Source organism: Cricetulus griseus, chromosome 2, assembly GCF_003668045.3.
Source record: "Cricetulus griseus strain 17A/GY chromosome 2, alternate assembly CriGri-PICRH-1.0, whole genome shotgun sequence".
Lineage (NCBI taxonomy): Eukaryota > Metazoa > Chordata > Mammalia > Rodentia > Cricetidae > Cricetulus > Cricetulus griseus.
In genome coordinates this window covers 84,714,439-84,741,653 of record NC_048595.1, presented here as the reverse complement: position 1 = coordinate 84,741,653, position 27,215 = coordinate 84,714,439, and the positions used below count along the sequence as shown (strand labels likewise).

Sequence of the window (27,215 nt, the reverse complement as noted above, 5' to 3'; positions counted from 1 at the left end):
AAGCTATATAGGTTAGTAGGAAATGTTTTATCACTTCCTACCTTGATGCTCCGCTTTCACTCCCGGGTAGTGTGGGGAGCACTTGAGAGGTGTAAAGTCTTCTCTGTAGTCCTTACTGAGGTACAAGCTGACATTCTCTATTCCAGTTGGAGAGTTTGGATTGGAACTTGGAACAATTTCCTCAAATGTACCATTAATCATCATTCCTGTAACTGTCTTTCTGTGACATAAAATTGATTTTATCTATTTGAAAACACTTTTATTAATAAACAGTATGTGTTCACCATGGAAAATTTGCCAAATTCCAAAGGACACTAAGAAAAGTTATCTGTAACCCCACTTGAAAGGAATACAAAATTACATAAATTCCTAATTACACAGTATTCACATATATAGTATTGCATTTTCTACTGAGCTATGAATAACAGGCCTATTCAATGTTAACTACTGACTTTCTATTTGAGTAGAAGAACAGAATTCCATTTATCACTGCTGTATTTTGGATTTTACATAACTTCCTATAGGCCAATGTATTAATGGCTTGGCTCACTGAGTGGCACTATTAAAGAGGTAGCAGAGCTTATAAAAGATAGGATTGGCTGGGAAGTGTTTGGAACACTAGAAGTATGTCCTTAAATGAGATAGTGGGACTCTGTCCCTTTCTTTTTACTCTCTACTTCTGGTCCCTGAGCTGAGCACTCTTGGTCTGCCATGTGCTCCTGCCATCATATGCTGGCTCACCACAGGCTCAAATCAATTGATCATGCTCAGAAAATCCAAACCGCAAACCAAAATAAATCTTTTCTAAGTTAATTATTTCAAGTACTCTGTTAAAGTGATTGAAAGCTACCATATTTAGTATTAACCATCAGACATTTAACCATACTGAAAGTTGAAGGTTCTTGTGACTGCTATTATGAGCAATAATGCAAGGACCATTTTTGTATGCTTATCTCATCATTTTTCCCAAAATACACTTCCTAAAAACAGAAGTTTTAGAGAAGTTACACAGATTCATTTTTATTTATTTGCAACTTTTGCCACTCACTGTCAGATTTCCATTACATTTTATATTCAATGTCTGTTTTTTACTATCACACAGATCTTCCCCTCCTAAACCCCCACCCAATTGCTTTATTCCAGCCCCCAACTCCAAGCAGGCAATCCCTGGGAACCCACAGATCACTATAGCCAGGGAAACATGTAGGCTGACTGACTGTGGATCTTCACCTCTCCCTCTGTTCCTCAAATACAACCCCACCACCCCGTCTTATCCCCAGCTCTGTAGCAGACCACTTGTAGTCTCCAACTCCAGCAGGCACTCCCTGGAATCTTCAGGCCACTCAGGCCAAAGAAGCAAGTAGGCTAACTATACATCTTCACCTCTGCCCCCACTCCTACAAATCCAATCCCATAGTCTCATCCCTATGCTAGTTTCATCTCTAGCTCATCTGTTGACAACCTGCTGTAGCCTTCCTCATTTTTGCCCTTATTGCCAGGGGACTAAGCAGATCCCGATGGACACTCTGCTTTCCTGCCTCCTGTAGACTCCCTCGATTCTATGCATCCCCATTCCTAAGTGTCAGCAACCAATACCTAGAAACACGTTTTACCTGGAACCCCTAGTGGCCACACCTGTCTTGATCCCAGAATTCTCTACCAGGTAACACACAGCCACCACATTCTCCTAAGAACAAGAGAGGGCATCAGAAACCCGGTAACAAAACACCTACCCAACATAAACAAGACCAGATATTAGCACCAAGAATTACCATCTTCCCAAATCCAGATACTTAGACATGAGAATAAAAAAAAAAAAAACAATAACATGCAGGATAATATGTCTCCACTAGAGCCCAGCAACTATTCCAACATAGCCAAAGCATAAGACAGGGATCATAAAACAGGGATCATACCTTCATTACTATGACAGAGCTCCTTAAAGAGGAAATGAGTGAATCCCTTAAAGAAATCTATGAAAACACAAACAGTAGAAGGAAATGAACCAAACAAGACCTTAAACTGGAAATAGAATCAATAAAGAAAACCCAGACTAAGGGAAATTTGGAAATGAAAAATTCAGGAACTTAAATAGGAACCTCAAGGCAAGCCTCACCAACAGTATACAAAAGTTCGAAGAGAAAATCTCATGCACTGAAGACACAATAAAAGAAATGGATACCTTGGTAAAATAAAATGTTAAATCTTAAAAAAATTCCTGTCACAAAACATCCAGAAAATCTGGGACACCATGAAAAGACCAAATCTAAGAATAATAGGAATAGAGGAAGGAGAAGAAACCCAGGTCAAAGGCACAGAAAATATTTTCATCAAAATCATAGGAGAAAAATTTCCTAACCAAAAGTAGGAGATGCCTATTAATACAGTGCAAGAAGCATAAAGAACATCAAATAGACTGGGCCAGAAAAGAAAGGCACATAATAATCAAAACATAGAGAACACAGAAAGAATATTAAAAGATACAAGGGGAAAAGACCAAGGCACATATAAAGGCAGACCTTTTAGGCTAGCACCTGACTTCTAAATGGAGACTCTAAAAGCCAGAAGGACCAGGACAGATGTTCTATAGACTCTAACACACCACAGATGTCAGACCAGACTCTACTATACGCAGTAAAAGCTTCAATCACCATACAGAAACCAAGACATTCCCTGAGAAAACCAAATTTAAGTAACCATCTATAAATCCAGCCAAGCAGAAAGCACTACAAAGAAGACTCCAGCCTAAAGAGGTTAACCACAACTAAGAAAATGCAAGGAATAAATAACCCCAGACCAGAAAACCAAAAGATGGAAAACACACACACACCTGTCTGAACATGTTCAAAAGAATGGTGTTTGATGAACAATGCCTTGAGGAAACTGGGTGAGGTTCCATGAAAAAAGGCAGAAAGCCTTTTACCTTAGGTGCATTTTGTTCCCTGGACTGTTCTTGGATGTGAGTTCATGCCTCCTGTGACTTACATTTACTCTGGATTTATAAGGTATGTTTATTTTTGTTAGATGTCAGAACATAGCTATAGAACCCAATCTGGTCAGTTTACCCTGAATCTGGATATGGCCTTGTGCCTTGCTTTCATGCTTTCCCAGATATAATCTATAGTACATGCCAGGCAATTGTATTTAAGGTAGTCTGTCCTAAGAAAGTTCTGGGAAAGGGTTGTTCTGTTAATATTTAGTGTGTGTTTACTAACCTTTATTTTATGTTTTTCTGAACTCAAACAACCTTCCTTCAACCATTGCTTTCTTTGCTTCATTCATATATAAAAGTATACTGAAACTGAAGTAAGGTTGTCTACAGCATTAGATAGACTGCAGTCCATCCTATTCTTTCTGGTCCTCAGATCCCAGGTCCAGCAGACAAGATCTGTACAGACTGGCTGAAAAGTTGACACACCACAACGGCTAAGTCACAGGTCACAAAATCAACAAACACTGCTTATCGATATCTCTCAACACCAGGTCTCAATTCCCCAATAAAAAGACAGATTAACAGCATGGATGCAAAAACAGGATCTATCCTTCTGCTGCATCAAGAAGCAAACCTCAACATTTAGGATAGACATCACCTCAGGGCAAAAGGATAGAAAAGGATATGCCAAGCAAATGGACCTAAAAAGCAAGCTGGGGTAGCCATGTTAGTATTTGACAAAACAGACTTTAAACCAAAACTAATCAGAAGAGATAGGGAAGGACACTACATATTCATCAAAGGAAAAACCCACCAAGAGGTCATTGCAATTCTTAACATCTATGCCACAAACACAAGGATATCCAAGTTCACAAAAAGAAACACTATATTGCTTAAACACATATTGACCCTCATTAACTGATAGTGAGAAACTTCAATACTCCACTCTTGCCAATAGACAGGCCATCCAGACAAAAACTAAACAGAGAAATGCTGGAGCTAACAATGTTATAAACCAAATGGACCTAACATATATTTACAGAACATTTCACCCAAACACAAAAGTACACCTTCTTCTCAGTACTTCACAAACTTTCTCCAAAATTGAACACACATGCTGGATATCAACAATAGAAACAGAATGCTTACAAATTCATGGAAACTGAACAACTTACTACTGAATGAAAAAGTGGGTCAAGAGAGAAATTATGAAATTGAAGACTTCCTAGAATTGAATGAAAATGAATACACTTAAAGACACACACACACACACACACACACACACACACACACACACACACACACACACACACACACACACACGGGAGAGATCTCATACTAGTAACTTAGCAGCACACCTGGAAGCTCTAGGACAAAAATCATACCCCAAAGGAGTAGACAGTAAGAAATAGTCAAACTCTGGGCTTAAATCAACAAAATAGAAACACACAAGAAAAAGAAAATACAAAGAAACAATGACACAAATAGTTGGTTCTTTTAAAAATTTGTTAATACTGACAAAACTTTATCCAAATTAATTAAAATACAGAGACAGAATATCCAAATTAACAAAATTATAAATGAAAAGGGGGACATAACAGACACCTTGGAGATCCAAAGAATCATAAGGTCATACTTGCAATGTAAATCAAAACTACTTGGAGATTTCATCTTACACTCATCAGAATGGCTAAGGTCAATAAAACAAGTGACAGCTCATGTTGGTGAGGATGTGAGGAGCAAGAGAAACATTCATCCATTACTGATGGGAGTGCAAACTTGTACAGCCACTTTGCAAGTCAGTGTGGAAGTTTCCTCAGAAAGATAGGAAATTGATCTACCTCAGGTTCCAGCTATATCACTCTTGGGCATACATCCAAAGGATATATGAAGTGCCATCCTACCACAGAAACACTTGCTCAACCATATTCATTGCTGCTCTATTCATAACAGCCAGAAACTGGAAACCACCTATATGTCCCTCAACAGAAAAATGGATAAATAAAATGGGTACATTTATATAATGGAGTATTATTACTCAGCTATTTATTAAAAAAATAAAATTCACAGGTAAATGGATAGAACTTGAAAAAAAATTCATCCTGAGTGAGGTAACCCAGACCCAGAAAGACAAATACAGTGTAGGTATTCACTTCTATGTGAATATTAACCGTTAGGTCAATGATAACTAAGCTACAATCTGCAGAACCACAAAGGTTAGGTTTAGAGTAGGGGATAGGGAAATAGAATAGACAATTGTGGATGGGTGGGATGAGGGCTGGAACAGGAGATTGGGTGGGAAAGGGAAGGGGAAAAAGAGGGATGAGGGAGAGAATACAAAGAGAGACAGCTAAAACTAAGAGCCATTTGAGGGGTGGTTTGGCAACAATAGAGTAGAAGCTTCCTAAAATATATACACATATTAAGGTGATGCAACTGAAATCACCAAATAATGGAGGAGACAGAGCCCCAACTCACTGTCTCTTGTCACCAAATGAAGATTCCAGTTCCAGGACTGGGTTACAAATAATTGAGTTGTTGGCCAAAGGGGTCCCATGTGAATCCCCAAACAACCCAGGCTGTTTTCAAGATGATAGGTTGCTCTCCACAAACTGACAGCAAGGCCTCATTTTTGAAGACAACACCTACATAACTCATTGAACATGGAGAAGTTGCGCTGGTGCCTATGCACAACTGTGAAGTCTTTGGTATAGAAAGGTATTCTGCACATTACCAAAAGAGAAATATAAACACCAACCTAGCCACAAACTCTTTGTTGCAGGTCCTGCCTGAAACATATGCTAGTGCAACGGTTGTACAAAGCTAGATGGGAGTATCCAACCAATATCTGATTTGACTTAGGTCCCACTCCACAAGATGAAACCCATACCCAATACTGCTTGAGTGATCAAAAACCTGAACCTAGATATCACAGGGACCTAGGATAAAACCAAATACTATTGTTCCAAAAACAAAAACACAGCAATAAAGTGCCTCCAAATGGCATTCTGCTATACTCATAGATCAGTGCTTTGTTTAGCCATCACTAGAGAATCTTTCTCCTGCAGAAGATGGGAACAAATACAGAGACCCATAGATAGGCATTAAGAGAGAGTGGGAGACTTTGGAACTAAACAGGTGTCTGCATCAAATCCTTCCTCTCATGGCTCAGTAAACTCTGTGGAAGAGAAAGCAGAGAAAGTGTATGAGTCAGAAAGGATGGAAGACACAAAGAAAAAGGGTCCTCTAAATCAACATGATCAATGAGCATATGGATGCAGAGACTGAGGCAGCCTGCACAGGGCTTTCATGGGTCTGCAACAGATGGGGCCCTAGAGCTGAAAGGAGAAATGGACACCTTTCCCCATCCCTAATCTGAAAGTAATCTCCAATTGATAATCACTTGCAATTGAAAATTTAGTTTGCTCCAAAGGAGTCTCACTAGGAAAACAAACTACTCTTAAGTGTAGGCTGCATGCCCAGCAGTAGATGGCCATCAGGAAACAAACTCACTGGCATCTTTGGAAGTTCACTGTCTTGCAATATCATGTCAAGGTTTTTTCTTTTTTAGAAAATTTTATCTTGTTTTTATTATATATATATATATATATGTATATATATATTCATCTCTTTTTACCATATGTAACAAATATAATACATATTTATTCGTATATATATTATGGCTTCCCATTTAGTGTTTTTGTGAAATTCCTGAATGTGTGAACAAGTGGATTTCTGTTTCTTGTGTCTTCTCTTGGACTTGTATTCTGTTTGTTTTATTCAATTCTAATATGTTAGTTTATGTTGTCTTCTTTTAATATATCCCTTAGTTTTCCAATGATGGGAGGGGAGGGTGAGAGGAATTGGGAAGAGTAGAGGGGAGGGAAGCCATAATCAGAATATATTATGTGAAAAAATCCATTTTCAATAAAAGGGAAAAATCACAGAAAAAACTCTCTAAAATTACTTCCTTACTCTTGAAGAAAATATAAGATACAAGAATAGTTTAACACTGCTTAACTGTTTTACTTACTGAGAATATTGGTTTATATGTGGACCTTCATAGACTTCTGAATTTACTTTAGTATCTTTTAAAAAAAAAAGTGTCACTGGCACAATCAGTACTTAGTAAAACACCAGTCAACTCTCTTGATACAAATGACATGAAGATCATTTTTTTCTGGTCCTCCTTGTTTCTCCTTTCCCAGCAGTATTTGTCTCCTTCTATTGGAACCTCCTCCTTTGCCTAACCTGTGAATACTGGCATTTTTAAGATGTCCTATTGGCACTGTTTTTGCTTTCTTTTGTTATCATTCTGTTTTTGGTCATTTTACCCACTGCCATTCATTAATTCCTTTAAAACGTTTGCTGAATATCTACAATGTGATAACTCTATTCTTAGTACTAGCACTGCACTAGGAAACAAAGTCTTGTTCTCACAAAGTTCATCCGCTCAAAGGAAGATGATCAACTAAGTAAACAATGGCATGGGTGAAAGCGGAGATATATGTAATATAACAAGATATGCAGACATCGAGTAACAGCCATGAGGTGGATATGCTTAGAGACAACAACAAGGGAAAGACCCACGGAGGAGCTATTTTGGTAGCTACTGAGTAACGATGGCAAGTGAGCCATAAAGGCCTAAGGCAAACTTGGTAGATTCTAGGAAAGAGTAAGGTCAGAGTAACTGGGATAGAGGATAGAGGAGTCAGACAGGCAGAGGCCAAATTATCATGGAAAGTACTTAGGATTGTGTTCTGTCTGTTGGGACACCATCTGTGGGTTATAGTTACGGTACTTCATGATCTGATTTATGTCTTTAAAAATGTTTTTAATTGGAAATAGAAGCATATAACTTCCTCTCCCTTTCTTCTCACTAGCTCCTCTCATGTCCCCAACTCTTAGGTTAATAGCCTCTTTTTCTTTGAATATATTTGTTACATACATACACACACACACACACACACACACACACACACACACACGCCATGCTGGCCATGCTGAGTCCACTTTTGTTGTTTCTGTGTATAGGTTTCAAGACTAACTACTCTGCACTAGTCACCCAATAGGGGGCTTGAGAGTAGGGCAAATTCTTAGAAGAAGAGAAAAGAGTAGACTCTTAGGATGTTAGAACATGTAAATTATTCTTTTTTTTTTTTTTTTTTTTTTTTTTTTTTTTTGGTTTTTCGAGACAGGGTTTCTCTGTGTAGCTTTGGAGCCTATCCTGGCACTCACTCTGGAGATCCCCTGCCTCTGACTCCTGAGTGCTGGGATTAAAGGCATGCACCACCAACTCCCGGCTGCATATAAATTATTCTTACATATTTTATTAAATATGACTCATGACAACAAAACTACACAGTTGAACTATATTAAAGTTTCAACGTGTGCTCCAAAGGATACCATCAGGAAAGAGAAAAGACAAGCCACAGGACAAAAGTATTTGAAAGCCACATACCTGATGGAGGATTTGTATCTGGAATATACACAAAACACTTAAAAGAAGGCTTTTGTATCTCTGGTTTCTAGCTGGGATCAACCACCAGGAAGCCTTGGTGGGAGATCAGAGGTAGAAGAGAAACAGGTTGGAACATTACTCCTCTTGAACCCTTCTCTGCTGGACCAGTTTGGAAGTGACAGTACACATGACCAAAGGTTATGTTTCTTTATGGTGGGGAGGCAATGACTTCCTACTGATCCCAATCCTGTAGTTATTTTTGTGTTGTCCTCTTACCTATATGATAAAGTATTAGCAAGGATATGAATAAACTGTAAGCTTTATCACACTTTGTAGGAGTATAAATAGCAGTTGATTGGATCATACCTGGCAGTTCCTCAAACAGTTAAACTTGAGTTACTGTATGACCCAGTAATTCCAATCCTACATAACTGTTTACACAAAAATATGAATGTTAACAGCAGAATTACTCATAATTGTAAGAAGCACAAACAACCTTAATGTCCTTATTAATGAATGGGTAAGTAAAATGTGATATATCCATACAGTTGACTATTATTTAGGATAAAAATAAATAAAATCTGGATACAAGCCACATACTGCCAAACTGCCCTTATACTTTATATTCAATGTCTGCTTCTCAATACCATTATCCAAACTATTATATTCTGTTCTGAAATCAAGACCCAGTTAAAAAAAAATAAGCTAAAAACTCAACTAGACATTCTATAAAGGCAGACTAATGGCCAACTACATGAAAAAAAATGCTTTAGATAATTAGCCATTGGGAAAATGTAAATCAAAACTACAGCTATGTTTATTAGACAGACCTTTTCCTATAGCTGCAGCTCTTGCTAGGTTAGTGACTGCTCCACCCCACTCCACTTCCCGCCATGGCTTCAGGCATGTTTTATTCTCTGACCCAAATATTCTGTGTCAAGGAGGCATTTCCTCAATGCCAAGCCCAAGCTCACCTCCTGCCTTTTTGTGAAGCTGATCTCTCCTATTTTAAATGTGCAGGCCTACCAAGTTAACTGAACAAAGATCTTAGTGATCCTTAGACTAGCAGCATGAACAGCTAGGAACAGGTCTTTGGTTTTTTGTTTGTTTGTTTTTTACCAGGTAAGCATGTATGAATTTATTTTCCTCTGCTCTTTTTTGTTGTTGTTCATTTTTTAAATTAATTTTTTTACATTCCAATCCCAGTTCTCCCTCCCTCTTTTCCTCCCAAATCCTCTACTCCCCCCACTCCTCCTAAGACAGTTTTTAAAATGTAGAATCTCAGGCCCCAACACACACTGGCTGATCTGAAGTTGTATTTTACTGAGATTCTCAGGAGATTCACATATACAGGAAACACTGGTCCATTGTCAGCATACCAATGATGAAAGTGAATGAGGGCTAAGCTGCCAGCACTTGAGGTTTTCATCTTTTAATTCACAGTGCACTGAATTGAATACACTGGATCTTTCAGTTTCCTCACTGCTAAGGGGCTACTCCTGTGGTAAACATGTCCTATTGGTCTTGTGTCCTATAATAGAGCTCATATTACTCATATTTTCACAAGTTAATTTTTCTAAGTGTATATATCATATTCTTAACTTGATTAATAAGTTCCTAGATGACACAAACAGAATATTTGGGTTCATTTAATCAAGAGTATAGACACAATTAAATGTGGTGGGGTTTTTGTTGTTTATTTTCATTGGAATTAAGAAACATTTAAATTATAAAAACTTGAAAATATGAATAATAACAAAAGTCTGATGCACATTTCATACAAAATAAGCAATGACTTCTTTGGATTGGTACTGAGAAGTGTAGTTTCTGACACTGTACAGCAGCATAGTCTTTCCTATCGTTGCTCCACGATCCTACTTCTGCCCTGTGCTTTGCAGTGTTTGTGATGATTTGCTTCTAAGTTTCTGCCCGTTTTGTTTCTTGAAGGTATAGCTATACCTTTTTTTGGTCTTGTGTCCTGTATTCATGCACAAATATGCAAATATTTGAAGGATAACTGAACTAATAGTAAATAATATTGATAAATATACTAGAAAATAGTCTGAAGTCTGCATTTTTACTAAAGGAAGTTTAATACTAAAATAAAGAGCTTTGCTCAGAAGATAGACATATTGACTAAAAGTATAATGCCACTGGTTAATTTCTACATATCTTTTGTAATGCCAATGAAGAGAATAATAATTAAATTATGGTAAACGAGGGAAGGATAAAAAAGAGGCTATAAGTAAACTTCCAACTAGCCTCTTCCTTGTGCTTGCAATGAGGGCTTTCTTTCAGACTAAAGTAGAAAATGTGTGAGAAGGTAAAGGGATTTTTTCAGGTGTCTGAAGAAGTTACTGTCTTCTATAGATAAAGAGGATGTGGGATTAAGGATACATACTTCTCAGGAATGTCCTCCACAGAGAACCTAGTTGTCCACTGTTCCAAGCCTGAATTATCTGTCATCTCCGGAACTGAAATAGTTAAGGCCAAAATGAACAGTCAACATTAGCTTCTAAAACGTCCTTTTATTCTTAACATAACAAAGCCAAACATCCATCGTTTTCATTATGGACTTACCTTTACTTGTTCACACATGCAATTACTTTGCCAAAGTGACACCTGATTCTCATCATTGTAATCTGCTTCCCCCAAACTCAATCACAGCCAAGAAAGTATTGTCTGAATATACCAATAACGCCCTCCTTTCCCAGCTTCTCTTTGCTTAGCTACCGCTATGCTCCCAGATAATCCTGCTCAGCAGTTCATGCTTTGCCTCATAAGGCCTTCCTTAAGCATTCCAGTTCATTCTGATGTTCTGTCCTTGAAGGTCCATTATATGGCTGGTAGAACTCTGTTATTTAATCGTACACAGCTTTTTATTGAAATTCTATACGTCTGTAGATTACTTCTCAGATTAGACCCTTGATTCCTTAAGAAGAGAGACCACATCATATTCTTGCACCAGAATATGCAATTATACAACTGCATATTCTCCCATGAGTAGTATCCCTGTCAGAGTTTCTCTCAATGTCACTTCTTCCCAGTTTTGTTACTTTGAAGATGTTACATCTTCATCCATGCCTCATAGAAAAGTATGATCGTAGGCCTGGCGTTGGTGGCCCATGCCACCAACTCCCAGCACTCGGTAGGTAGAGGCAGGCAGATCTCTGTGAGTTCAAGGCCAGCCTGGTCTCCGGAGCAAGTGCCAGGACAGGCTCCAAAGTTACACAGAGAAATCCTGTCTTGAAAAAAAAAAAAAGAAAAGAAAAGAAAAAAGAAAAGTATGATAGTGGTCTCAGGTGGCAGCACCAACCACAGCCACCAACATGGCTGCTGGTAGGAGCCAGACCACAGACATCCACATGGCCTCTGGCAGCAACACGGATCACGGACACTAGCACAGTCTGACCACCGACACCAGCTTGGTCTTCAGTGGCAGCATGGAAGATGGAGGTCTTTCAAGTAGGCTTAATCCAAAAAATGAACTGTTCTTCATGTAGGGTATTTTGTTGTTGCTCAGAGCCAGGTGATCTTGTGGCTGGCCAGCACACTCAGGGGCAGAGCCTTCGTGAGTTCCAGGCTACTGCACACCACACTGCCAGCCCCGCTTGGTGACCCTGCATGCTATCCCCACAGCTGCCACTGATGCTACTGCGTCTCTAGTTCTGCCTGTCTTCATCCTGCCACTCCATTCTACCCTCTTTCCCACCTCTCCATTGCACATTCAGCCATTAAGCAGCTCTGCAAACTGCTGTGTGCCACACAGTAATTTTTTTTTTAATCCAAGCAGCTTTCCATGCATTATTGCAAGGAGTCATTGGTCCGGTTCATGGATTCTGGTAAACACAACTATCGCTGAGAAGACCCATCTCTGATATCCTCCTGTTACCCAGAGTCAGGGTGACCTTGAAGCTGAGCAGCACATCTGGGGGCAGGATCTACTCAAGCCCCAGGCCATTGCACATGTCCCTGTCCTCACCCCTCCTCCCTGCTGCCCCCCCCCCCAATCAGGGCAAGCAATGTGAGCTGCAGTAGTGGTGGCTCCATGCTGTGGGACTGACCACTGGCCTGAGCCTCCCTGCTGGCCTTGGACAGACCCCACTGAGCAAGACATGCTTCCCCATCCTTCACAGTTGCTGCCTCTAGTTTCTCTTCTCTCCACATGCATGGTCCCACTCCACCATCTTTTTTGTCATTTTCACTAGACCATTTTTTAAAAAGAACCTTCCCATGAGACCTACCCCTTTTCAGTTATTCTGGAGACATTGCACGCTCTCCAGATTCATCTTCCCCTGCCTCATGGGTTTGTAGCTCCTTGAGTGCTGGTTGCCACCACCAACTTGAATTGAGAACTGCTTCATTTTTAAATTTTACTTCAGACAGGCAGTACTTTTAATACTGGGAGTCCTACTGCTCTTTTCAAGGTACTCAATAAACTTAAAAAAATAAATAAATGGTTTTGCTGGGCCGTGGTGACACACGCCTTTAATCCTGACACTTGGAAGGCAGAGACAGGCAGATGTCTGTGAGTTTGAGGTCAGCCTTATCTACAGGGTGAGTTCCAGGACAGGCTTTCAAGTTTCTTTCTACACAAAGAAACCCTGTATCAACCCTCCCCCCAATGTATGGTGATATATTGTTTATGATCTAATAAAGCCACTAGAGATCAGTTTGTAAAGCCAGCCACACTAGTTAGCTATAGAAACTATGCAGTGGTAGCATTAACCTTTAATCCCAAGACTCAGGATTAAGGGGTAGTCAGATCTGTTAGTTCAAGGCCTCGCAGGGCTACACGAGATTGAATCAGACTAAAAGAGTAACAGAGCTTATGCCTTTAATCCCAGCACTAGAGAGATATAAAACAAAGAAGCAGAGTCTTCAGTAGTCAGACTCAGGATTAGTCTCTAGCCACATTAAGGAGAGGATAGCAGTCTGAGTGAATCTGAGGAGCAGTGAAGTTGGGAACAGTCTGAATTCACCCCTTTGGTCTGAGCTGATGTAGAGGTAAGAGCTAGTGGCCATCTGCTTTGCTTCTCTGATCTTCAGCTTGAAGCTTGAACCCCAATATCAGTTTCTGGGTCTTTTACTTATTGTGTTACAAAAAAAGCTTTTATATCATACTAGCATTTCTTAAGTGTTGCCCAATCCATTCTCTTCTTCCTAAACTCCAAGGCTATGATGTGTGTGTACCGGTCAGAGTCAGTTCTTATCTCCCATCACATGGGTCCCAAGGTTCAAATTCAGGCTGTCAGTTTGTCAACAAACATCCTTACCCACTGAGTTGTCTACTTTAGTGTTTCTACTTTTGATTCCCAGCCCCCAACCATTCCCATTTTTTAGACAACCAGAATTGCCTTTTATGAAATATGTTTTAGACTCTCTCATTCCTTTTCTTAAAATTGTCCAATGGTTTCTCATATTTGCAATTTTATTAGCCAGTTTGAGCTGCTATACCACAAATACTAGAGATTAGGTGACTCAAACTAAGAATATTTACTTTTCACAGGATTGTAGGTTAGGAAGTCCAGTGACAAGACACCAGAAGATTCAGTATTTGATGGAGATTCTTTTCTACTTCATCTTGTTATGTCCTCAAGACAAAAAGGAAAGGGGCTTCCTTGGGATATCTTATACAAGAGCATTAATCTCCAGTTTCATGGCCTTTCTTCCAAATTCAATCACAATGGGACTTAAATTTAACATGTGGTTTTGAGGGCACATAAGCATTCAGTCTATTGTTTTTATAAAATAAATAGGAAAGAAAAGTTCATAGTATGTTCTACAGTGCCTTAGACAACATAAAATTTGCTCACATCTCAGTCATATGGTATAATTTTCTTAATTTACTACATTGAACTCAGAAATAACTTGCAAGATATAAAAACATACCTCTTGTCCATGGACTCCTATATTTATCATCAATAAAATTTTTGTCTTGATTTAAACATGAAGGGATCTGAAGCAGCAAAGCATCTCTGTAAAGCCTTTCTTTAACTGTGTTCTGTATGGAAATATTAAATAATTTTAACATATACTATTTACCAATATTCAGATTATTGTCATAAGTTGATATAACTTTTCTTTAAAACTGATACATTTGTCATAAAAATGTCAAAGAACCATGCAACTGAGAATAATTTCAGCAAGTTGTCTTACATTTTTTTCTATGATAGGCTAAAGTATATGTATACTTAAACAAAAAAAAAGTATTACATCACTTAGCAATGTGATTTTTCTTCCATTGACCAGTATAATGCCACTGTCTTAACTTTTCTTTTTTTATGCTAAAACATGAAAATCAGCTTCTAATCTCAAAAGTAAACAAAAGGAAGAAAATTCTCCTTTAAATGGACATTAAAGGTAATCATAGTGGTGCATCTTGTAATCTCAGCTCTTAGGAGGCTGAAACAGGAGGATTATTAGTTTGAGGGCATTGTGGGCTACATACTGAGTATCAAACCAGCTGGTATTACATAGAAAGATCAAGCAAGCAACACAGAAAGGATGTTTATCAGGTGGTAAACCTGTAGATTAGCTCAAGTTCTACTCCCTCATCTTTCCAACATTATCTCCCATGACTTTGTGGCAAACAGACAAGTCTTGCCTCTAGCCATCCCACCTCCCACTTTAACACTCAGTGGTCACAACACTGCAGTCTACTCTGTGAAAAAACAAAACAAAACAAAACACTGCTGTTCTATAGCTATCTTTCTTAGCTGAAGCAGCATCTCCTCCATGGAGACTTCTCCAATGACTCCAACTACCCATGGAATTTATTATTCCATGTACCTGGAAAAAATGATAGTTTTTTGTTTATGTTTTATGTTGTTGAAGGTGTTATGCTAAATAAAAGGGTTTCATTATCCAAGAATAAGTGGTATAAAAGATCATTTAATGTGATCTATATAAAATGAGGACCAAAGATACATGCAAATAGGAACAAAAAACCTTGAATAGTACTTCATCTAAAAAAGAAAGTTATAAGAAAAAATTTACATCTAATAAATTTTGTTTACAATTGCTTCTGAGGTAATTTTCTCATAAACTATATTTGATGCCACAGATGGCATCAGTTTTCTTCTTTGATCATAAAGGAGGTAATTTGTGACATGTCTGGCTCCTTGGATATTCATTTCCTTTCTATTGTCTACTAAGCAATTTTACTTTGCCAGATCTTTATATAGTTATTTGAGTGGCTCTTAATACATCTTCATTAACTTTGTAAAGTCTCACATCTTCTGTAAGATTTGATAGTTCTCAGCATCTCATCATGGAGGGCAATACTGATGCACCATGAGTAAGAACAAATCTTTGAGGACTTTTGAGTATCTGCATTTTTGCAATAATCCAAGCAAATGCTATGACTACATATTTGTATCTCTCAGTTATGAGAGAATAAATAAAATCTGAAGATGACCATATATTTCTTATTCCTATAAAATGTAACAGAGTTTTAGTTTACCATAATATTTTTGCACTGGTAGATGGGGCAGGTTAATGTAATGATGAAAATGAAATTTTAACTTGTCATTTAAGATCATAAGAACAATGAACTATTACTTGACCTTTACCTCCTGCAATGCAGTTATTAACAATATATCTCAACTTGAAATTCACCTCTGACATTTTCCCAAATACTTAGCTTTTCTTGACATAATTTTGCTAACTGTGAAACTGTAAAACCTGTAGAGTAATAGTATTTGCCATGTGGGTGCTTACACTGATCAAATGACATAATCCATTAGATGGACAAAGTATCTGATTTATCAAGACATGCTGTTATTGTCACAATAACAATGACTGGGATTACTTTTGTGCCCATTCTTTTTTTCTGTGTGCTCTTTTCTTTTTTTGAGATGGGTATCACTATACAGCCCCAGGTGACTTGAAACTTATCTTGCTGTTTTAGTTTTCCAAGTACTGGGATTACAGGCATGTACCACAGTTTCTCATATCTCTTAAAGGAAAACCAATTTGGAATGCTAATAAACACCCTCCAAATTTGCCAAAAGTTTCATTCCTTTCTTCAGGTAGTTTCAGACTTATTTTGTGATTCAATTATTTTGATTTAATTTAAAAGTCCCTTACAAAAGTGGATTTTTAAAGAAATATTTAAAGTTGAAACTAAGGCCGGGCATGATGGTGCATGCCTTTAATCCCAGCACTCAGAAGGCAGAGGCAGGCAGATCTCTGTGAGTTCGAGGTCAGCCTGGTTTACAAAGTGAGTTCCAGCATAGCCAGGGCTACACAGAGAAACTCTGTCTCAAAAACCAAACAAAAACAAAACAAAATAAAAAGTTGAAACTAGGGCTGGTGAAATGGCTCAGAGGTTGAAGGCACTTACCACACCAATGTTAAAAGTATGTACACACACACACACACACACACACACACACACACACACAGTATTTAATTGCTATAAAAATATAACGTAATTATTGACTCGGCAAGCAACTAAAGAGTAACCTATGGATTACTGAAAATTATCATATACTAGATACATATAACACATTTTCAAGAATTCTTAGTAAATGGATAGCAAGCCAGTAACATCATACCTCATGTAAATAGTCTATTGCATAATATTTGAATGCTGAAAACATAGCTCTTCCCTTCAAAGTCACACAGTTTAGTATCTAGAAATACAAAAGTTAAATGTTGGTAACATAGCAAAGCCAAGAGGTTTTCTTAACCACAAATCTTTGGTTCACTTATTTTTCAAAAGGCCCTAAATGATAAAAGTAAAAATTATAAAGTAACACTTTTGTGTTTGAAAACCTAATATAAAAATAGTATGTTATTGTTATATATTTTCCTATATTTTCTCTTGTCATTTAAGTCATACAAGTTAGTGAGTTCAAGTATTTTTATATGATAATTTTGTTTAAAAGAGGCTGGAGTGGCAAAGACTGACACAGTATTTTATTCAGGGTAATTGTGCTTCTCAATTGATTTTGAAGTTAAATAATCAAGGCCAAAACTCTGTAATGAAGAAATAGAGGGCTGGAAAGATGGCTCAGCAGTTAAGAGCACTGGCTGGTCTTGCCAAGGACCCAGATTTGAGTATCAGCACCCACCTGTCACAACTATCTGTAAGTCTAATTCCAAGGGACTTGAAGCCCTCTTTTGACCTCCAAAGGCACTGGTGCACAGACAGGCACTTGGACAAAACACCTACATGCATAAAATAAAAATAAATCTTTAAAAGCAATATTATAGTGGGTTGGCATTAAAAGTTCTTAAAACCTATAAAAAAAGAAATAGAGTAAGATTTGAGAAATTATATCCATTCTCTTAGAAAATAAGAGATTTGAAGTTAGAACAGTTAGTTCATTTGGAATAAAGCAATTATGGTATAATAAAGCTAGCAGGCCAACAGACTATTGGAAATTCAACAAATCTACTGAATAAAACAATAAGCAGTTGGAACAATGAATTATGCTGGGGTGGTTCCAACATCACGAGCACTCAAGGAATTATATCTCAGAAGTTACTCATCAAATAGTTCTTAATATTTTTGCCATTTAAAATGTCTGGAAGGAGTGGGATATTGTGATACATGCCTCTAATCTAAGCACTAAGGATGAAGAAGATGGATTTAGAGTTCAAAGCCAGCTTGAGCTAGACAGTGTGGCACTCTCTGAATAAATAAAGTATGTGGGATGCTGCTATATCTCAGTGGTAAAGGACTTTACTAGCACAACTCAAGGCTCTGGGCCCAATCCCTAACCATGCAAAAACAAAACAGTCTCAAGGAATTCAGATGTTTATATCTTACATACTAGTTTATTAATAATGTTTTATTGAATTAAACAATATTTTAATACAAATGGTCTTGGCCTAGTGTAATTATTATCTCATTTTTGTGTGGTTTACTTGTTGTCTCATATAATGTGAAGTTCTGAAGTCTGAAGACTTGAAAATATAGCCTGGGTGATGGTGGTTCATGCCTTTAATCCCAGCACTAGAGGAGCAGAGCAGATGGACCTCTGAGTTCCAGGCCAGCCTGGTCTACAGAGTTAGTTCCAGGATAGCCAGGGCTAAGAGAGAAACCCTGTCCTCAAACGGGGGGGAGGTTGGAGGGAGGGAAAAAAAAAGACCTGAAGATCCCATCTATAGGAGAGGGCTATAATCTACCTATTTTTAGTTACTATCAAGTGAATATTTGTTTCGTAAAATTTTCGTTGCATTTTTATTTTGTGTGTGTGTGTGTGTGTGTGTGTGTGTGTGTGTGTGTGTGAACTCGTGGGCATGCAAGTATGCATGTGTGCACACAATTGTGCCACTGTGTGTGCAGAAGTCAAGGGACAGGGACAAGTTGTGGGATTCTGTTTTCTCCTTCTATCATGAGGGCTCTAGGTATCAAGCACAGATCCTCAGGGGTGCTGGCAGTTGCCTTTACCCAACTCACCAGCCCAGAGTAAACATCCCTAACTATCCAATTTGCTAAAAATCTTAAAAACAAATAAACTAAAATAACCCACTATACAATTATTTTGATTAACAACACAGAATTTTTTAACTATTACAGTCTTTCAATTAAACTGAGCAAACACATAATCCAGATTAGTTTTGATACTGACAGTCTTAAATTCCAGTATGTATGGTTCCAGTTAGGTACTGCACACACTCTTCATGCCAACATGGCATTTTTTAAACTAATGATTATCTCTGAGAATATTTATAATCATCACACTTCTACATTGATTCCAGAATTTTCATTTCTTTTTTAAAATTTTATTTATGTGCATAAGTGTTTTGTCTTCATGTGTGTCTGTGCACCACCATGCATGTGCCTGGTGTCCTTGGATCTCCTGAGACAGGGGTCACCGATGTTAAGAGCTGCCATTTGAGTGCTAGGAATCAAACCCAGATCCTCTGAAAGAGCCTATTCTTAACCACTGAGACATGGCTCTAGCCCCAAATTTTCATGTCTTAAAATTACATTTTCTCGGAAAATTATGAGTGTATCATTATATAAGTGAGTTTAAAAAACAAATAAAAAGCACAACTCTTTGTCCACTCAATTTGTGGTTATAAGGATTCAGGCATTATGCTGGCCTGCCTCTGTCACCTGGCAGAATGCACTCAGGCAGTACCCTGGTCAGCCCAGGTGCAAAGCACCCCTTTAAAAGAAATACCTCTGCCCATTTATGCTCTCTTTGCTGCTTTCTTTCTTCCTGCCCCCCACCTGTCTTCTGTCCTCTGTCTCCGTCTCTTTACCTCTTTTCTCTTTCCTTCCCCCTTCCCTCCCCATTCTAACAAAACTTCTCACTTAAGCTCTATCTGCCTGGCATCTTTGTCCCTCTGCCTTGGTCACCCTTGCAGCATGGAATCCACGGAAGGTTCCCCATAGGCTTTATCATAACAGTGGTTAGCATTTATTTTCAATTTTCTGCTCTTACTAGCATTTCTATTAGCTTTAGATTCATCATTCTCATCAACTATTTTGAAGAAAAAATTTCTTTTTCTTTTTGCGTTGACATTGGCATTCGTGCTCTGAAGAACTTAGGATACTGAATAACATTCACTATCAGAATTTCATCTGCCAAATCTGTTGCATTGAATAACAGGTATCTGAACCCACCTTAGTTTAGTGGGTGGATGGGAAGAAAAGGTAAATTGGCTTTATAATTAAAGGCCAATCAAATGCATAGACAAGCATAATCACGGTCAAGATTTTTTTCTTGTTTGTTTTGTTGATTTCTGAGACAAGCTCACACTTTGGTAGGCCTCAAATTCATAAAGACCTGCCTCTTGAGGGCTGGGATTAAAGACGTGTGCTACCACACTGGCCAGAAATAATTTTTTAAAAGATTAACTTGTAAATTGTAGCTATTTCCCAGGTTTATTTTTAAATCTACTTCTAAAGATTATACTTCCTCTTACAGAATAATGGTACAAAATGGAAATATACAGAATAATTAGGTCAGACTCTTGGCCACAAAGCTGGAGTAGTTTCACCAATATTAACACCCAGTGTGCTACATGAAGACATTGTAGAATTTTCTCCCCTTCCATACTCTCTCACAAAAGCCACATAAAAACCTTTTTTCTTTTTTCCCCCTCGGAAAGGGGGGGGGCGTGTAAAATTTGTTAAGGGGGAGCATTTTGTTTACTTTCTCATAACCTGTGTGGCCCCTCGTATTCCCTGCTGCCCCTAATGAGGTGGGGCAGAAGCTGGGTTCGCGACCCCGTCCCTGCTGGGCCACAGAAACCACGCCTCAGAAATCTGTTTCCTAGAGAATTCTGAGCGGCCATACTTGGGCCTCGTGGAACGGTTCCTTACCCTCAGCTACAGCCGACCTTCCTTCACGCACACGAGGTAAAACCTCCCGTTTTGGAGTTCACAGGAGCCAAGTTCCCCGCCCACTGGACACGTGACCTCAGATGGCTGCTAAACTCAACGCTTCCATTGGTCAGGCCAGACTCCGCCCTCTGGGCCGGTTCACCAGCTGCCCGGATATGACTGTCGGTCCCAGAGCCAAAGCCTGTTCCCGGGTTGGTAGGCTGAGTGAGGTGTGTGGAGGAAGTCAGGAAGAGCTGAGTCTGGGCTTATTTGTAGCCTGGCTACCACGTTATTAGCTAAAGTCTCCAGGAGTAACACATGGCCACTAGCTTTTCACAGGCAACTTTACGAGGATTTAGCAATCAAATGGCTTCAGGTAAAGACAGAAGGCAACCGGGAGGAGGCAAACATAGGTGTGTGGCTAGGTGATTGTGCAATGCTGGAGGAAGAACGTTTGAGGTGGGGCGGAAAATAAGCTTTGAATGGGAATGTGTGGATTTTATATCTTGATTGATGGCCACTCCCTCACACATTCTAACTTAGAATAACTAGACCTCCCTTGATAAAAAGCAGCCCATTTCTTTGTGTTTCTTAACGTCTGCTTTCTTTTTCATGGCACAGCTTGGCACAGGAGATTGCATGAAGCAATGTATATTTATTTATTTTACTAATTCCTCTCTTTCTTTCTAGTTAATATTGAAATGCTTATTTCGAAACATCACTGGGATAAGTCACTTCATTTCCCTAAGTTACTTACTTCATTCTATTTTATACAGGCTTGTGCAGTATGTTTCAATAATACAGATTATCATTTAGCAATGATTATATAGGTGTTCACCTACCAGGGGGTGACATTATTTTGAACTTTTCTACACATTTCATTAAAACTAAAATTATGTAATTTTGCTAATTAGAAAAAGTAGAACCAGTAAAATCATCCAAAGATATGCGCAGAAGTAACCTTCCTTTTCTCCTGACTCCCAGGTAAGGAAGATGGCTTAGCAAGCCAAGGTGCTTGCCACCAAGGCTGATGGCCGGAGTTCAGTCCCTGCAACCCACAAGGTAAAAGAGGAGACCTGACTCCCACAAGTTGTCCACTGACCTCTAAACTCTGGCTGGGGCAAGCATGCCCTTCCTCACAGGCACAAATAACTTTAAAAAAAAAATCTAGGTTCTATCTTTTGATACTTTGCATGCTATTACAAATCTACACAGGTAGGCATCTATGAGTTGGTTAGCCAGAAACATAAAAAGTTGGATAGCTCACTTTCATCACTAAATAATTCATGAGCAACCTTCCAGGTCAGCATCCATCCGTCTAACTCATCTTTAAAACAAAACAGGGGAATAATGAGGTGTCTCACAGTAACTGTGTATCATAATTTATTCAGATATGCCACAACTAATGATTGTTTCCAGGATTTGTCACAGTGACTTCTTAGATACTTGCTCTTGAGTAATTTCTATGGAATGTTTTCATTTTTCTTTTTTTGATTTGCTGTCTCAAGCCATGAGAGCATTTCAACTGTGATACTTCTTTACCTTCCAGAAATTTATAGCAATTTACATTAACAGTGCCAAGAGGGATCATTTTCCTGAGTACACAACAGTACTGAATATATTGCTCTTCAGAAAAGTTGCCAATATAACATATAAAGTACTTTATATTTATTTGATAATTGAACAGTTTTTAGGTGTTTATGAGTCCTTTGGCATTACACAAATTGCCTCTCTGTGTGTGTGTGTGTGTGTGTGTGTGTGTGTGTGTGTGTGTGTGTGTGTATGTGTGTGTGTATGCATGAGAGAGAGAGAGAGAGACAGAGACAGAGACAGAGACAGAGATAAGGAGTTCAGGATTGATAGAACAATTCTCACTCCCCCACCCCCTCGCCAGCCTTCTGGTGACATCTTTCTTCTGTATCATTACTCTGATAGCTCTGTTGTGGTCTTTATCCTCATGGTCTTATATAACAAGTAGGAGTTAGCATGATAGAGGAAAGAATGGAGTACAGGCTAAAGGATCCATGTTTCTTTGTGTGTCTGCAGTTTAAATTGTGAAATATGATATCATATATAAAAGTATATAAGATAATATATAATTTTTAAAATATATTAAGAAACATCCATGAAACCTCTACTCCAGTTACGGCATAGAAAATGGGAAGAAGTTCAGAAGCCCTGTGCTTCCTTTTTTAATCACAGCTCTTTCCTAGAGGATATCTCTCTACCTAGAAATTACTATAATCCTGACTTTATACTAATCATTGCCTTGCCTTTTTTCAGAATGTTCTGCCCAAGTCTAAATGACAGCTTACCTATTTTTAAATCGTCATGTTTTGTGTTACTTTGGTTCTTAATTCTTCTATGCAGTGGGTATTATTGATGTTGATTTACTTTCACTGCTTAATAATGTTCTATAAATATACCTTATTTTATTTATCCATTCCACTGTTGATGGATACTATAGTTGGGATCCAAAATGTCCTTCAAAAGCCCATCTTTTGAAATAAAGATACAGTCTTTTAGAAATGGGAACTAATGGACGAAAATTAGTCATAACTGTAGTAGGGATGTTGGGACCCTAGTTCAGTCCCTTCCTCTTCCAGCAGTGAAATGAAAACTTTTAACCACACACTACCTGCTGTGATATGCTGCCTCCCCACAGGCCTAAGAACTGCTGTGCCAACTGACCATGAACAGAAACATCAAGCCAAAATTGACAGACCAACCTACCCTTCCTTTCTTTTTTCCCTCTTCCCTTAATCCTGCCCTCTGCCATTTTTTCCTCTTTCTTTATGCCAATAACCTCACCTTTAGGATAAAGTTTTACCATGTAGTCCAGGCTTGCCTCAACTCATGATTCTCCTGTCTCAGCCTTTACATTTATTATAAGCCAGGGCTACTATAGATTATATTCCCACTGATTCCTTGTACATGTATCCTAGTGCACTTGTACATTTCTCTAGACTATAAATTTAGGAAGATTTTCTGAATTTGTTCATAAATGTCAGAATTTTTTAAAAGTGGAAGTTCTTGTTACTCTATATCTGCACTAACTTTTAATAATTTCATACTTATGAAACTTTGAGAAGTTGGTACACACCAGTTGTCTTTTGAGGAAGGTTCTCATCAGCCACCACACAGTACTAATGCTTACATCTCACTGGTTAGGCCTTAGACACATGATCACATGCAGTTGTAATAAAAACTAGAATATATAGTGCTTATGACAGACAGTTACATGCACAGCTTCACCTTAGAGATTCCATGAATATAAGAGAGAGAGACCAGGTGTTGGGAAATATATAGCAATCTCTGCCACACTAATGATAAAGAGCTTTTAAATGCTGAGCTTTATTTAGGGCTTATTATGTTCTAAATTCTATTCTAAACCCTTGGCCACGCTTCTGTGCTAGATAAGATATGATAAGCCTCAGTTTGTAAATAAGAAAACTGGGGCATTGAATACTTAAGTATCTTACTGAAGACTAGCTAGAAAGTATGATACCAAGTTTTAAACCCAGGTAGTCTGGCTTTAGCATCCATTTAAACCAGGCCATACATTTAAAAAATGTTTGTTTTCAGACTATGTATCTTACACTTTCTCTCTATACTTCATTATTATTGTGGATGATTTTCTTTATCCGTCTTCAGGAAATTTTACCTTACCTAAATCGCCTTTTCCTCTACTGTAAATGATATAACTCAATCATTATTTTTAAATTTTTGCAATGCTAGCAATTACTTTTCTTCCTTTTACCTTATAAGTGTGTTTGTATGTAACTGCAGGTGCCTCTAGAGGTCTTGGATCCCCCTCTAGAGTTACAGGTAGTTGTAAGCTACCTTATGTAGGTGCTGGAAATTGAATCAGGTCTTCTGGAAGAACAGTATATACTGTTCTATCTGCACTATCTCTCATTTTTGCACCATTGTTATTTTAAACTAAATGTAAATAAAACAAGTTGAGATACATACTTGAATATAAACTAAGCTGAAGAGTCACCATGAAAGGAGGAAGGGAGAAAATCCATTGTGTTGATACAGGGTTCACTGTTCTGTTCACATGTTGTGCTCCTGGTCATGATGTAAATATTTAATGTTTATTAAAAACGTGCTTTGCAGTGACGGTGCCAAGAAAAAAGTTACAGATGGTTGTCTGAAGTTGTCCCCCCCCTTTTAACATCCCTCCAGATAAGTCTAAGCATTCTGCCGGGGTGCTATTTTAATATAACTAATGCAGGATTCCACCACTGTGCTCAAGCTTTCAGATCTCTGTCATCTATAGCATTTAGTCTGAAATCCTGAGCCTAGAACAGCCCTATTTACTATGGACCTCTGAACCACTGACCATTCTCTGAACATTTCTCTTATTTTCCTCCTCTCAAGTCTATTGGACAGTGGTCTTTTTCCCCACAATAATAATTGTTTTGCTCATGTCTGCCTTGCCCACAGACCACAATCTTCCTTAGATCATGGTATATGATCCATGCCTTAATTATCTTTATACCACCCAAGGCAATGCTGAAATGAAAATTTATTCCTTCTGAAAATTCTTTTGAAATAATAAATAATCCATTTTGTATTTCTGATGTAGGCTTACATCATGCTCACTTAGCAAGAGTGTACTCATGCTTGTAGAGCATTTTATGCACATTAATATCCCTGCATGGTATGAATATAGCAAATAGTCATCTTGAGACAGAATTGCACATCAGCTCAAACCAGATCATGCAGAAAGTCTGGATGTATGGAATGAAGAGAGTATTGCATAAATGTATTACATAAGTTATTTATTGTCTTGTGAGAACTAATTCATAGGTGTAGCCTCTTGTACTATCTTTTGATCATCCCGAAGGAACTGTTTTGCATCAGTAGACTGAGAAGTAATATTTTAATACAACATAGCAGTAGATAATTACTGCTGAAGGACAGCCATGGCTATAGCAATATTAGCATAAAGAAAACTGCAATGAAATCAAAAAAGAAAAAAAGAATAAAAAGAAAAAAGAAAGCTCTGCAGGCGCAGAAGAGAAACTTAATATTTCGTATTGGTATGCTTACTTTTCATCAAATGCAAGAAATCATGCATTTCTTGGCCTGTTTTGGCAGCATTCATCTTTGTAACTTATTTTTTGTGTTTTGATTTTTTGGGTTTGGGTTTTTTTTTTGGATTATGAGCCATCTCACAAGATATTGGTGTTGTAATAAAAAAAAAAAAGCAGTGTGTGAGAGAAAGAACATGTGACAGAGCTTGGGTGGAGATGTTTTTAATTGGGGAAAGTGAATGGGAAAAGTGGGAAAGGGAGAAGGGAGACCAGCCTCTAGCAACAGGAACAGCAGAAAAGAAGAGAGAGACAGAGAGACAGGCAGAGAGAGAGAGATGGGAGGTGGACAGGGACCTTTTAAAAGGGAACATGTTGAATATGCACAGGAGGTGCTTTTAGTGGCTGCAGCTGAGGGCATATCCTGTCAGAACCCTAAGGACAGGCCTGTACAGATGCCTGAATACTAACAGTTGGATCTTTTATACACATTGAAAAATCCATGTAAGCTTAGATTCTGACCAGGATAGAAACTTTACCCATATATTGCACTTGACAGTGTAACTCCAGAGAATATTGGCTGGAATAAATAAAAATTATTGAGTTGATATTTCCTTAGGACAAATGGAAAGGCTAACTATGATTTAATGTTTCCTTGATTAACATTCCCCTAAAATGCCTCACACTTTGGTGCCTAAAAAAAGTAAGGATTTCCCCAAACTTATGTAGATATTGTGTACACACTTTCTACTCAGTAAGGTTTCATCATTCTCTCATAACTTCATTCATCAATTAGTTTTATTATGTTTATTCATTTGGTGTATGGGTGTGGGAAGGCCCTTGTGTGGAGGTGAGCAGACAACTTGAGGGGAGTCAGTTCTTTCCTTATACTCTCTGGGTCCCAGGTATTGAACTAAGGTCATCGGGCTTGACATCAAGTGCTTTTACTCACTGAGCCATTTTCCCAGCTCTTGTAAATTATTTTAAGCAAGGAGCTATGCTTAATTGGTAAGAGTTGTCAAGTGTCTAGGGAACTAGCAGCTTTACATAAAAACCTATCATTCCCTGAGGAAATTAGTGTCATAAGAGTATGGAAGTACAAAAAGGAAATAATGACTTATTATCTCAACAGATAAGTTGTAGAGACACAAAAGAATAAATGATTAAATAACTAATATTGCATAAAGGTTAACCACACCTATGGGAATTCTAGCCATTTAGAACACAAAAACTATTGCATAGTACCACTGTGTACCTAATGAAAAGTGAGTTAACTTAAAAAATAAAAAACAATTGCTAGACTTTATCTATCTATCTATCTATCTATCTATCTATCTATCTATCTATCTATCTATCTATCTTGAGGCAGGGTTTCTCTGTAGCTCTGGATATCCTGGAACTCAGTATATAGAATTGAACTATATACCCTGCTTCTGCCCCCCTAGTGCTGGGATTAAGGTCATTCACCATCATCAGCTAGACTTGTAA

The 27,215-nt window shown here is 38.2% G+C and overlaps 1 protein-coding gene across 2 annotated transcripts in view; it reads right to left on the bottom strand.

Moving 5' to 3' along the window:
- Shoc1 (shortage in chiasmata 1) overlaps window positions 1-17,014 on the bottom strand; it is a 79,947-nt gene extending 62,933 nt beyond the window's left edge. Inside the window, exons 1-5 of one of the 2 annotated variants that reach the window (XM_035439865.1) lie at window positions 16,955-17,014; window positions 14,282-14,397; window positions 11,583-11,587; window positions 10,795-10,867; window positions 42-220 (exon numbers count right to left, since the gene is read on the bottom strand). In XM_035439865.1, coding sequence (XP_035295756.1) covers window positions 42-220; window positions 10,795-10,867; window positions 11,583-11,587; window positions 14,282-14,397; window positions 16,955-16,999 — 418 coding nt within the window. In that variant the 5' untranslated portion in view covers window positions 17,000-17,014. Of the gene's footprint in view, window positions 1-41; window positions 221-10,794; window positions 10,876-11,582; window positions 11,588-12,886; window positions 12,894-14,281; window positions 14,398-16,954 lie in introns of both variants that reach the window. The other variant, XM_035439864.1, reaches the window with a different exon arrangement.
- Window positions 17,015-27,215: the final 10,201 nt, after the last annotated feature.